At 39.3% G+C, this 12,199-nt stretch overlaps 2 protein-coding genes across 2 annotated transcripts; one reads left to right on the forward strand and one right to left on the reverse strand.

Annotated features, from left to right (window-relative positions):
- Window positions 1–1,671: 1,671 nt before the first annotated feature.
- kpna7 (karyopherin alpha 7 (importin alpha 8)) lies at window positions 1,672–5,613 on the forward strand. Its single transcript, XM_005931267.3, has 12 exons — window positions 1,672–1,808; window positions 1,905–2,048; window positions 2,120–2,205; window positions 2,477–2,645; window positions 2,840–2,939; window positions 3,149–3,231; window positions 3,702–3,788; window positions 3,883–4,059; window positions 4,245–4,478; window positions 4,856–5,038; window positions 5,155–5,301; window positions 5,457–5,613. Exons 1-12 carry the CDS (start codon window positions 1,743–1,745, stop codon window positions 5,541–5,543), a joined length of 1,563 nt encoding a protein of 520 aa, XP_005931329.1. The 5' UTR covers window positions 1,672–1,742; the 3' UTR covers window positions 5,544–5,613.
- A 113-nt stretch (window positions 5,614–5,726) lies between these two features.
- Window positions 5,727–9,954, reverse strand: xpa (xeroderma pigmentosum, complementation group A). Its single transcript, XM_005931268.3, has 5 exons — window positions 9,535–9,954; window positions 9,339–9,444; window positions 8,654–8,819; window positions 7,703–7,820; window positions 5,727–7,608 (listed from the first exon to the last, which is right to left on the reverse strand). The coding sequence occupies exons 1-5, from the start codon at window positions 9,803–9,805 to the stop codon at window positions 7,454–7,456; spliced, it is 816 nt and encodes a 271-aa protein (XP_005931330.1). The 5' UTR covers window positions 9,806–9,954; the 3' UTR covers window positions 5,727–7,453.
- Window positions 9,955–12,199: the final 2,245 nt, after the last annotated feature.

Here is a 12,199-nt window from a genome sequence, read left to right on the forward strand (position 1 = left end):
CCAGGTAATTGTCCAGAAAGTTCACATTTCATTAAACAAGTGGGTCTTCATAGAGAGGGATGCCTTAAGTCTTTGTGTTTCTTATAACACTTTTGCTGAAGGCTCACAGCTGCTTGGTTGTCCACTCAAGGACATTCTGACCTCTTAATGACAATAAAATAAGTTGTCAGAGAGCATGAGAAGTCATTCATCTCTATTATCCTCTGTGGTTTCCTGCATCTGACAGTAACAGTGAAGCAGGACTGAGAAAACAGCAGAGCCGGAGAAACAGACACAGGGAAGGATGACACAAATGGAGAATTTAGATTCTTTTTCCTTGTTTTATAATTAAATTTTTAATGATTCATTCAAATGACTGACACTGATGTATAATATTCAGTATCAAAACCTTTTCAGTATAACATCTGCCTTGTAGCTGCTTGGTGACCTTCTCAGTGGGCTATACAGGTGGGCAGAGGTCGAGCTGCAGTGGGCTGAGCTGTTATATCTGTATATATAAAGCACATTTAAAGTAAACCTGAGCTGGATAGATTTATGTTTGCATGCCCTATTTATATATATATGTGCGTGTGTGTGTGTGTGTGTGTGTGTGTGTGTGTGTGTGTGTGTGTGTGTGTGTGTGTGTGTGTGTGGAAGAGAGGCAGTTGGTGTGGGAAAGACTCTTGAGGTGCTGCATTAGAGGAAACAACTGTGATGAGCATTGTGTTGTGCGTTTGATTGTAGGCGAGGAAGTAGAAAAAATTGGTGTGTTTATACAGCACAGTACAGCACATGAGTCTGAGCCCTTACAGTCGCATGACCCTCTGCGTGTGTGAGTGTTATCAAGAGGAAGTGATTACTGTATAACTTGGTCAGAGGGAAACCTCTGACTATTGTTCGGCCCTTCCTGGTCATTACAGAGGAAGACGAGACTCCATCACTGTCACTTTTTCTCTAGCTAGCTTTCTCTGTCAGTGACTTTCTTCTCTTTCACTACTTCGATCTATTTATTTTCTCATTTTCACTGTTTAGCTCCACCTTTTTTTCTTTTTCTTTTATTCTTCATACTAAAATAAACAGCTGAATTAAAAACCAACTGTTCGATAGGCACGAACTAATTAATTATACATTTAAAATCTTCTTTTTATTTAGCAGGGACTTTAACTTCGTCACAGTTCTTTTGATCAAATGCAAGCAGTTTGTCTGTTATGTTGTGCTGCCCTCTGCCGTCTAAGATTAATCCTACGCAAAAGCGTCTGCAGCCCCCAGAATTTCCAGTGCGAGGAATTTAGGCTGCTAGCGTTTAATTATTTCTCATAACTGTGTACATATATATATGTATTATTATGCATGTATCATGTGTATTCCAGAGTGCATTATGTGAAAAAAAATATTTAAAAATGGAAATCCCCAGCCTTTAATTTGAGCTATGATCCGTATAAAATTAAAATCTAGTAAAAGGCAGTCTGTAGTAGAATTACATTTTTTGCTTTTATTTTCTTTTATTGTTTTTGCGAATATTTTTAAAAGAAGCAGTTCGTTCTATTCTTGCTATAGACTGAAAGTGACCTTGCGGGAGGCCTAAAGTTCGTTACTTAATTGAAACCTGCACAGCTGCGCTTGAATGAATCAGCACGACTCCTCCAATAATCACATCTAACTTGATTCACCTGAGGCGGCTTTGACAAATATAATCACCCGGCGGTTGGTTTCATTGAGTTTTTATTTCAGGAGCTTGGATTACTGTGCGCTCAAAGGCCAACATGCCCACCAAAAACGTTACCGACGAACGGCTCTCCAAATTTAAGAATAAGGGGAAAGATCCAGCAGTAAGTTGACTATGATTTTTTTTTTTAAATTTATTTATTTTTTTAGGTTCTATGTAATGGGTTATTTTATCTGAGCTACACCATCTACTCCTGTAGAAACTTCGGGAGAAAAGGATCACGGAATGCGTGGAGTTGCGCAAAGCTCACAAGAATGAAAATTTCTTGAAAAGAAGAAATATAACGCTGTCGTCCCTCCCGGACGAGGAGGCCCTGTCTCCAGACTACATCCCCAACGAGCTGGTAAGTTTCCAGAAACCTTTAATAACTCTACTAAAACTAGCAGAGACTCTAACAACATACCTGTAATCCAGGTGACCCACTTATCCATTGAGGACATAATTAAAGACGTGAACAGCGACTGCAGGAAGTCCCAGACCCGAGGCTGTCAGGCAGCCCGGTGAGTGTTCAGGGATGATTATGATCTGTCTGATACTGTCTTCAAATGTAACCCTTGCTTTTTGCCATCTCACAGATGATTACCAGCTCAGTCTGTCTGTAAAGAAAAACATCAATTTCAGGGATCACATGGGACCTGTGGGGAAACCGTAATGGGCGTTTATACAATGTTAATGACACCCAAAAATTTATTGGGTACAAGTGAACTGAGCAAAGTAAAGCCGGTACCTTAACTTTTTTTTTTTTTTTTTTTTTTTTAATCGTCTCCTCAGGAAGCTGCTTTCTCAAGAGCGTAACCCTCCTCTGAAGGAGATTATAGATGCTGGTTTGCTGTCTAACTTTGTGTCCTTCCTGTCTATGGACGATGAGCCAACTCTGCAGTTTGAAGCAGCTTGGGCTCTAACAAACATTGCCTCCGGGACCTCTTGGCATACACAGCAGGTATTAAAGCTGTCTGATATTAACGTTATATTGGACAGATTTCACAGTAATCAACATGTTGGATATTGTCAATATTCAACATATTATAGTCACATGTCTGCTTTGGGTTTACCTTGTAACCTCAAGCCATTTTCAGAGCAGATTAAATGTGTGTGTGTGTGTGTGTGTGTGTGTGTGTGTGTGTGTACCCTCAGGTGGTGGAACATGGGGCTGTACCAGCTTTCATCTCTTTGCTGTCCTCGCCAATGCTGCACATTAGTGAACAGGCTGTCTGGGCTCTTGGGAACATTGCAGGTTAAATCTTAAATGCAATGTATTGTCATGTCTGGCTTTGCTCTAACAAAGGGGGGTGTTGAAAATGGGGAATCTGAGATGAGTTTCAAAAAGCGCCTCAGTTGCTGAGTAACTCTGAGGTCTTCCCACTAAACAAAGGAATATGGAAAATAAAATCCAGTCCTCTACTTCAGTTTCATTGTTATGCTTACAATGTAACTACTCCTCAGGTGATGGTGCAACTTATCGCGATGTCCTGATTGAGTGCAATGTCATCCCAGCCTTGTTGTCTCGAATCTCTCCAGACACACCGGTCAGTTTTATGCAAGCTTTGTTTGTGTTTGTCCTCTTTTTCTGATAACTTCTAAATATTCTGGATTTGAGATTGTCCTGCACTTGGTAGAGTCTAGGTTTAGCTTTGCACTTTAACCACACTGCCAAATCATGACTGGTTTAAATGCATTATGCTGAAAAATCTATGGTTTTAATTTGTCAAACTCAAGTTCCCACAAAGGAACTTGACTGCCTTTAACTGGTTCTAGTGTATAGTAATTCATGTTGATGGCTTTCAATGCCAATGAGTGCATCAAATTGGTCGAATGTGATCAAATAAGTTCTAATGAGGAAGATTATTATTATTATTATTATTATTATTATTATTAATAATAATACTTCAACTCATGATTCATCAACTAAAAGCCCCAACTAAAATAGTATTATCAGATAACTAGTAAAATGGTGAAAGAAACTTCAAGTCTAAACTGTAATTGACTCTAACTCTAGGTTGGCTATTTGCGTAACCTGACATGGACTCTGTCCAACCTGTGTCGAAACAAGAATCCATTTCCACCCTTGTCTGCAGTCCAGCAGGTAAGATCAGGAACTGTTGTATTGACACGTGATCAGATTGCACATCTGAATTCCAAATCCACCAGTTGATAAGCTACAGCTTCTGCTTCTGTAGATGCTTCCTTCACTGGTCCAGCTGCTTCATCTAAGTGACAAGGACATCTTATCTGATGCATGCTGGGCAATCTCCTACCTTTCTGATGGTGACAATGACCGCATTGAAACTGTAGTGAAAACCGGTATTGTTCCTCGACTGGTGGAGCTCATGAGTCACCAGGAGCTTGGTGTCATGGTAGTGTATAGACACACCCCTACTCTGAACTTAAGGGTCTGTCACTTGAGCATAAGTTAAAAATCTGACATGAGATATGAAGATTTAATACTTTCCCCTCTGTCATTACTCAGTGTTGCATTTGAATATGAATGATCACTTCATATAATTTTTTTTTCTTTTTTTCATAAATCTTTGACAACCAGACCCCAGCTCTCCGCTCCATTGGGAACATAGTGAGTGGCTCTGACCTACAGACTCAGACTGCAATTGATGCTGGAGTTCTAAATGTCTTACCAAAGTTAATGAGGCATCCAAAGGCCAGTATTCAGAAGGAGGCAGCATGGGCCTTGTCCAACATTGCTGCAGGTCCATGCAAGCAAATCCAACAGCTGATCACCTGTGGTCTGCTTCCTCCTCTAGTACACTTACTGAGAAATGTGAGTAGCCTTCAATCTGTAGTCTGAATTCAAAGTGTAAAACTGCTTAGTATACCACCTTTGTGTTTACTGGGTTACTTGATCCAACGTAGTTTTAATGAGCCATCACTCTGTGGATAAAGGCCACAATGAAGTGTAGGAGTTTAGTTCTTTTTCCAAGTGAAGTTGTGATAAATGGGCTGAAATAACACCGAAGGTTGGCTTGCAACTTAAACAATAGTGCTGTTCAGATTCTGAGTAAGCTAGCTGTCAGTATGTTAGGTTTTTTGTTTGGACAATTTTCTGTATTAAAGAAAACACCATTTCACAAGTAACAATGGACTTATCTGTTCAGCTGCCAAATATTTTATTTTTGTAAATATTCTTCCTCGTCTCAGGGTGACTTCAAAACTCAGAGGGAAGCTGTTTGGGCTGTGACAAACTTGACTAGTGGGGCTACTGTGGAGCAGGTAGTCCAGTTGGTGCAGAGTGGTGCTCTGGAAGCAATCATCAACCTACTTCAGGTCAAAGATGCCAAAGTCATTCTGGTCATATTGGATGCTATAAACAACATCTTCATGGTGAGGGCAGAAGATGTCGCAGATTATAAAATGCATTAATTTTGCTAAATTAAAATGCAGTGAGATTTAAGTCTAAATGATACTATGTTTGGTGGGTTTGGCTGTGACTTTTTCAGGCTGCAGAAAAGCTTGGTGAGATGGAGAAGCTTAGCCTGTTGATTGAAGAGCTGGGAGGACTGGACCGCATTGAGATGCTGCAGAACCATGACAATGAAATGGTGTATCAGGCTGCACATAACATAATTGAGAAGTACTTTAGTGATGTAAGTCTTAGCTGTGTGGATGAACAGTTATAATGTTAGCCTTAAACTTTGTAATCTGAAGTTGGGAACTTGTACTAATATTTGTATTTTATTTTTGCATTTTGATTTGAAAGCTGACTGAACTTTGGTTTCTTTCTCTCTTCCCCTCTATCTAGAGTCTCACTCATGGTGAGAAGGTTGATGCAACAGAGGATGAATTTGCTTTTCAAAGCCCTGATGTCCAGAAAGCCTTTGAATTTTAAAACTGACTATGTATGTTTTGAATTCATGTTGAAAATTTGAATAAAGGAATGATCTCAATGGTACTAAACAGTCATGGCTAACTTGGGCAAATCTCATTGCACCTGTGAACCACAGCAAACTAAAATGTCAAAAGTTTTCCAACATTTAAAACTGTTAAATCTGCAACTTAAGTGTAAACTTGAATAAAGGCTAGACGTCAACTGCATTGCTGGAATTCGGGTTGCTAGTTTCACTTTACTACTTTCCTGCACTGTAACTTCATTCTGTGTCACTCTGGGCAAATCATTAGCTTGCAGAAGACTGACAAGAAAATTGGCCTCACTTACAGGTGCTTTATTTCTGCCTCTCGAACATTTGTGGCACTCTCCTTTATCCCGTCCCCACCTGCTTCATCTTTACTACCACCAGTGTCTAAACTGTAAGGATCATGTCCTGCTTCCTACAGTTGGTAGTGACTCTGAAGTTTATTAAAACTGAACATGAGTTGGCAATCTGTCATTTATTGAAATTTAAGCATTCAAGTCTGGCTGACTACACTCTGAACTGGTAATTCAAACAGACACTCTAACGTGCAAACAGTATAGTGAAGTACACTTTCCACCTCTCACATGCACCGTTCTCCATCTGGCAGCCTGTTTCGCAGCATCAAAACCGTAACGACCAGACACTGCAAGAGCTGCTTCCCCCAAGCAGTCAGAGCCCTCAACTCACTACCACTAAAGGACTGATATACACATACACCTCTACAAACACCTTACAATACTGACCAAAGGATTCAAACCTTCCACAAATCCACTACAAAATGGACCTGGGAACAAAAATGTAGCATGCTATTTATTTGTAAATCCTAGTTATCTCTTGGAGATGTATTTATATACTTAAATGCATCATGGGGGGCTTGGGGTGAAACAGCATTTTGGTACGCTGTATACTGTTGAATTGACAAAGCTCTTGAATCTAATTTCCCCCTTTTCAGCCCAAGGAAAGTGCTAGGAGGAAGTAGAAGACTAAGTCAAAAGCATGAATTGCCAAAGCCACCCATCCTCTTCACATACCACTGAAATGTAGTTGAGATGTGGCTGCACACTGATCACGAACTACAGCTTTGCTCTGTAGAATAGAATTACAGACGACCTAGCTAACAGAAGTGACCTAAAAATAAAGAATTTTCAGAACTTTTTTAAATTACATCGTTACAAATAAAGAAATTTACACATTTCCTTAAAGCTAATACAAAATTACATTTATAAAAACCAAGATGTGAAAATTCACAATGGTCAGACCAGGCTGAAGTGTGTGCACTGGTGCATCTGACCAGTGCTCTTTGATAATGTCTTTATCAATTGAAAATTGATACTCTTGGCAGACTGGCACTGGACTGACTCCCAGAATGCCTTGAGCGTAAAGCCATGATGAAAACAAAACTACAGCAGGTGATGTGAACTTCTAGTCTTAGACATCTGGCAACAGCTGCAGACTTCTTTCATAACTGCCCTCCTAAGATATGACTTTTTCTAAGAAGGCAGCAGCTTTGGAAAATGTTCTATTTGTCACAAGGAAGACCTACAATTTTTTACACAACATTTTACACAAAAAGTTTCAGTATCATGCTTTCCTTGGCTTGCCAAATTTTAAATGATGCAGAACAATGAAAAGCAATGTGCATAGGTATGGCTAAAAATACAACTGAGTCAGCAATCAAGCTAAGATGTGCAACAGCCATTAAAAAAAGAACTTACTGCTAATGTGTTGAATACAATGGTGATTTTGGCCCCTATTAGGTGAGCTAGGTGGAGCATTTTATTGCTATTTATTATAAATGGAAAAAATACAAATAGGAATTTGGAAACTTGCGTTCCTGTCGAAGCACCAGACATCAGTCTTTAACAGTGTTTGTGGACGTGTGTCTCTACATTTTCTCATAGCTAAGCTCATGTCCACAAGTGAGGCACGTTTTCTTGTAGAGGTCTTCCTCTTCATCTACAACCTCTTCCGGTCCGTACTCATGCTGGTGAGCGGTGGTGTTTTTGGTCCACATACTGCTCCTTACTGCTCTGCGTAGCTCTGATACACGCACAGAGACACACAGCTGATGTTTAACAATGCTCAGTGTAACCCATTTGGGAGGGGAGAATTTTGGCTCAAAGCAAACACCAACCTTTGACCTTCTTGTTGAAGCGTTTTTGTTTCTGCACCTCTCTGTTCTCTTCTCTTGTTTCTCTGGCTTCTTCTAGAGCTTCCTCTGAACCCCACACCTCCATACATCTTTTCTCCACCTGTAATATACAAAAACCTTTTAGCAGGTCCATAGACTGTACAGGTAAGATGGACACTGGCACCATGATGCCCCCCTTGGAATTGTAAAATTCTGCTTTAAAGTTGAAATTTAAGCATTTCGCTGCAGCCATCTTTGGTTTTGGGTTGAAGCTAATATCTGGAAAACCGAGGACTAGTCAGCCACACTGTAGCTAGTAAATTCTAAATGTTTAAAAGTGATTAATAAGTTACTAAACCAAGTGGGAACTAAGTTTTTTTTCATAGATCTTTTTGTAACCAAAGGAATCGCCCCCTGCTGTCCATTAGAAAGACTGCAAGTTTAAATCACTTTTACCATCTTCTTCACTTTTAGATTATGTAAAAGAGACTTTTACATAATCTACTGTAAATCTCTGACATCTACAAAACATACACCCTAATACATTTCCTGAACATTTAGCGGTACTTTGGTTTACTCACACCTCAGCCTCTCATTTCTTGGGTAATAGTATTTTCACATTATTTATGTTATCACAAATCTAATGACTAACGATTTTTAACACACAGTGATTGAGTTAATTGGTAAGCTTGTGTCATAAAACGTGTGCATTGTAAACTTAAAACAAAACAAAACAATTATCTGCTTGTTTTTAGTGAAGATTTACGAACCAATCACTTCGCATTTTTTATATGAATAAAGTTTCACATACATTAAGCTTTTTAAGACAGAAATACTATATTTAAGTTCACAGTGAGCAGTCTAGCCACACAACACTGAATGCTAAAGAATATTAGCATAACGTGAATATAGGTTAAAAAAGTTGTATGAACTGCCCTTCACATATTTTCATACCTGCAGCTGGAGGTAGAGCTTCATATCTCCCCAACGTGGGTTATGGGGGTTTTTCTTCAGTATAAACCTGAGAGGAGGCTCCCTCTTGTCCAGGTCACAGTCCTTCAGCAGGTAGCGCTGCTTAGCCTCAGTCCTGGAGATCAGCTTGTGCTTTTCCTCATTGTCCCTGAAAAGGAAATAGGTTTAAAATAGATCTTTAGTTGTACGACTATATAAAACAAAGTTGACAGTTATACACAAAAAAAGTTTGAGGCAACTAAATGACCAAAACATTGCACTTTAAAGCCCCTAAATACATAGACTGTGATGGACACCAGCACAAAATGTTTAGGTATCTTAATGCTTAATATAGAATGCACAAGCAAATACAGTAAATGACAGCAAATCATCCTTTTTTTAAATTTCGTCATGATGAAGCCTTAGTTTAGTTTTGTTTAAAAAAAAAAAAGGTTCAGTACATGTAACATGTAACATGAGGAGGTGTTAATTCATCCTCCAAATTCTTCCAGATCTCAGGGAGCATGACTGTAAACAGCTGTTAAACACCGGAAATCAGTGAGGCTTGCAGGTGTTTATGGTTCAAAGTTTTAAAATATAAGTCACCAAATAAATCTAATAAATATAAAAGTATTAATTGTGCACACAGACAGCAGCAAACACATCAGGTGTGTGTGTAAGTGTATACCTGCAGCTGTCGCACACAGACAGGTCAAAGCTGTTGCTCAGGTACGAGTCCATAAAGGGTTTCTGACATTCATCACACATCAGGTACTCTGGTTCAATCACCGGAGCTGAAAACAACGCGGACCCACAGTGATCAAGAACAAAGGTAAATAATGTAAGTACGAGACGAGCACGTATTTGTCTAACTAAACACACACCTGGCTGATGCACCACTACCTTGATCGTCTGCTCTCCCTCTATATTTCCCTCCTCGTCGATAAAGAACCCAGCTCCGGAGTCGATGGTCTTGGAAACTTTGGCCGCTGTTGCGCCCTCCACAGCGGACAAAGGACGACTCGCAAGACGGGCTTGTCGGAGCATCAACGCCCGCTGCCGGTTCCTCTCGATTTTAGCCCGCATCGCCGGGGAAAGCTCGAGTTTGGGACTCGAAGCACCACCATCCACTGTCTCGGCCTGTGACGGATCCATGGTGCTCTCTAAACACAGCGATCACGGCAGAGCGATGAATTAAATTACTCTGCAGAACTTGCCCCGGTCCCTCTCGCTCCATGCAAAGTCCAGCACTAGATTGTTGTTACAAAACTGACAGCTGAATGCTTCCGGCTTCTTTTTCGTTTGGGTCTTTTGGTGATTTTCAAACAGCTTTCGGGGGCAATACCGCCACCTTCTGTCTGACCCCGTGTGGAGTAAAGCACACCGCTATCGGACTAATAGTAACTGAATTCAAAAACGTCCACATATCTATTTATTACACTTTATATAATAAAATATTGCATATTCATTTTGATTCTTATGGCTTAGTGATTGTAAAACCAGAAATTCAATATTTCCAATTATTATTATTATTATTATTATTTTCTAAACTTAGTCAAAAAGAAAGGATACAATGTATCCTTAAAAAAAGCTCCCAATGAGCCAGAGTTTCTTAAAATGTTTCAGTTACTCTTTAGTAACAGCTATCCAGACTTTTTCTTCATTCAAAAGAATTGTCAGGCCTGAAACACAATCTAAACTATCTACAGCATACAGTATCTGAAAGTCATGTCTTGAAGAAACAACAGAGACCAGACCCAGGGCCTGACAGGTAGCAACAGGGTTTATGGACCTGATGGTGGATATTAGGAAAGAAGAGCTAAGCAGAGCCTACAGTCATTTGTCAAACACAAGGGAGGCACTGTTATTGTTTGGTGTTACATTTTAGTCAGCGGTCTTGTCAAAATTGATGGATGTACAAACAGGAAAAGTATGGTAAGATTCTGATCCACTGTGTATTATCATCTGGAAAACATCTGATTGGCTGCTCAGATTGGAAGATCAGATTATCTACTAATCAGAAGATTGGTGCTTTCATTACTAGCTGCTCCAGTCTGCATGCCAAAGTATCCTTGTGGAAGATATTGAGTTGCTCGCAGATGCTTTCATTGTAGTCTGTATATTATATAGAAGCACTTAGGTAGAAATAGCATTTAAAAAAATTGTATGAATGGGTTTAAATGGGTCCATGAGTAATGTCATATAAAGTGCTTTGAATACTCGAGTAGAACAGTGCTACATAAGAACCAGACCATTTACTATTAACAATGATCCCAAAGACACTGGTAATGCAGCGAAAGCATTCCCAAATAGAAAAACACACATTACTATCAGTCATGAATTGGCTTCCCCAGAGCTCAGACCTCAATATTAGTGAAGTTATGTGAGATCATCTTGGCAGAGAGTGGAGCAAAACACCGCCAACATCAAAGAAGAGCTTTATATTTGTAAACTTCTTAAAGATTGCCGCAAATTACAGCATCAGCGTAGCATGGCCTGGAGACAATCAGCTTGTGCCTCTGCTGAGTTATTATTAATTTATTATTAATTTATCCAACAGTTATAACCAGTCCTGTCATACTAATCTAAGAGTAAAGCATTTTGACTGGAAAGCGTCATGGAAATGTGAATGTAATTTTTTTTTTTTAATTATTTGTAATTTCAAGAAGTATTAGTCAGAGGAATTATGGCTAATATGATATCTCACACCATTCAAAACTCTTTTTCTTAAATAATCTTGCTTTCTTTTTTCTTTTTCTTTTTTTTTTTAAAAACGATCTCCAAAAGGAACCTGCACAAAAGTAAAACACTTCCCCCCCTAATGGCTTCTAAATATAGTATTTCAAATTATAAATCTTTCTTAATCCTGGTTTTGTGAGATTGTAAACTCATTATCGCTGCACCAGAATGCCACTCATGCTATTACGACTTTCACTGACCTAATGCCCTTGAACCTTTACAGGGCAAAACTCATTAGCTTGTGTGTGTCCACACTCAACATTAGTTATATTCAGTTCAGTTATTCAGTTACTCCCTAACAAGCACATTTTAAATGTCATCATACTTATATCTGTATACAACTTCTGTAATCCTAAAACAGTTCCACCCCAAAAATGATCATTCTTTTATAGGAATCAATAGCACACACATTTACTCAGTTACTGACAAAGACACTTGATACATATATGGGAATTTGGCTGGGGTGATTTGTAGCTTGTTAACTGGCAGACAGGTACTTGAGTTACTCACAACCTAAATTTATAGGTAGTGAGGAAATGTCCTCAGATATCCCCCAAGAACAACCTTTACCGCTGTCCTCAGCTGTCCATTTAATCTTGGTTGCATCTCACTGGTCTTTGCAGCGGGCCATGCCTGCTTTTGTAAGAGGCTTGTGTCTATGTAAAGCAAACCACATCCTGATGGATGACACTGCTAATCTGTGTTATGAGGAAGGTTGAGTGGTAAACTGACCTCCCTATTTACGTGATTTAAATATGTCAATGTCACATTTTGTTAAGAATCTAGCAGGCAAAGTATTCCAAGATCTGC

This window comes from Haplochromis burtoni, unplaced genomic scaffold, assembly GCF_018398535.1.
Source record: "Haplochromis burtoni strain Fernald_Lab_line unplaced genomic scaffold, NCSU_Asbu1 Contig_140, whole genome shotgun sequence".
Lineage (NCBI taxonomy): Eukaryota > Metazoa > Chordata > Actinopteri > Cichliformes > Cichlidae > Haplochromis > Haplochromis burtoni.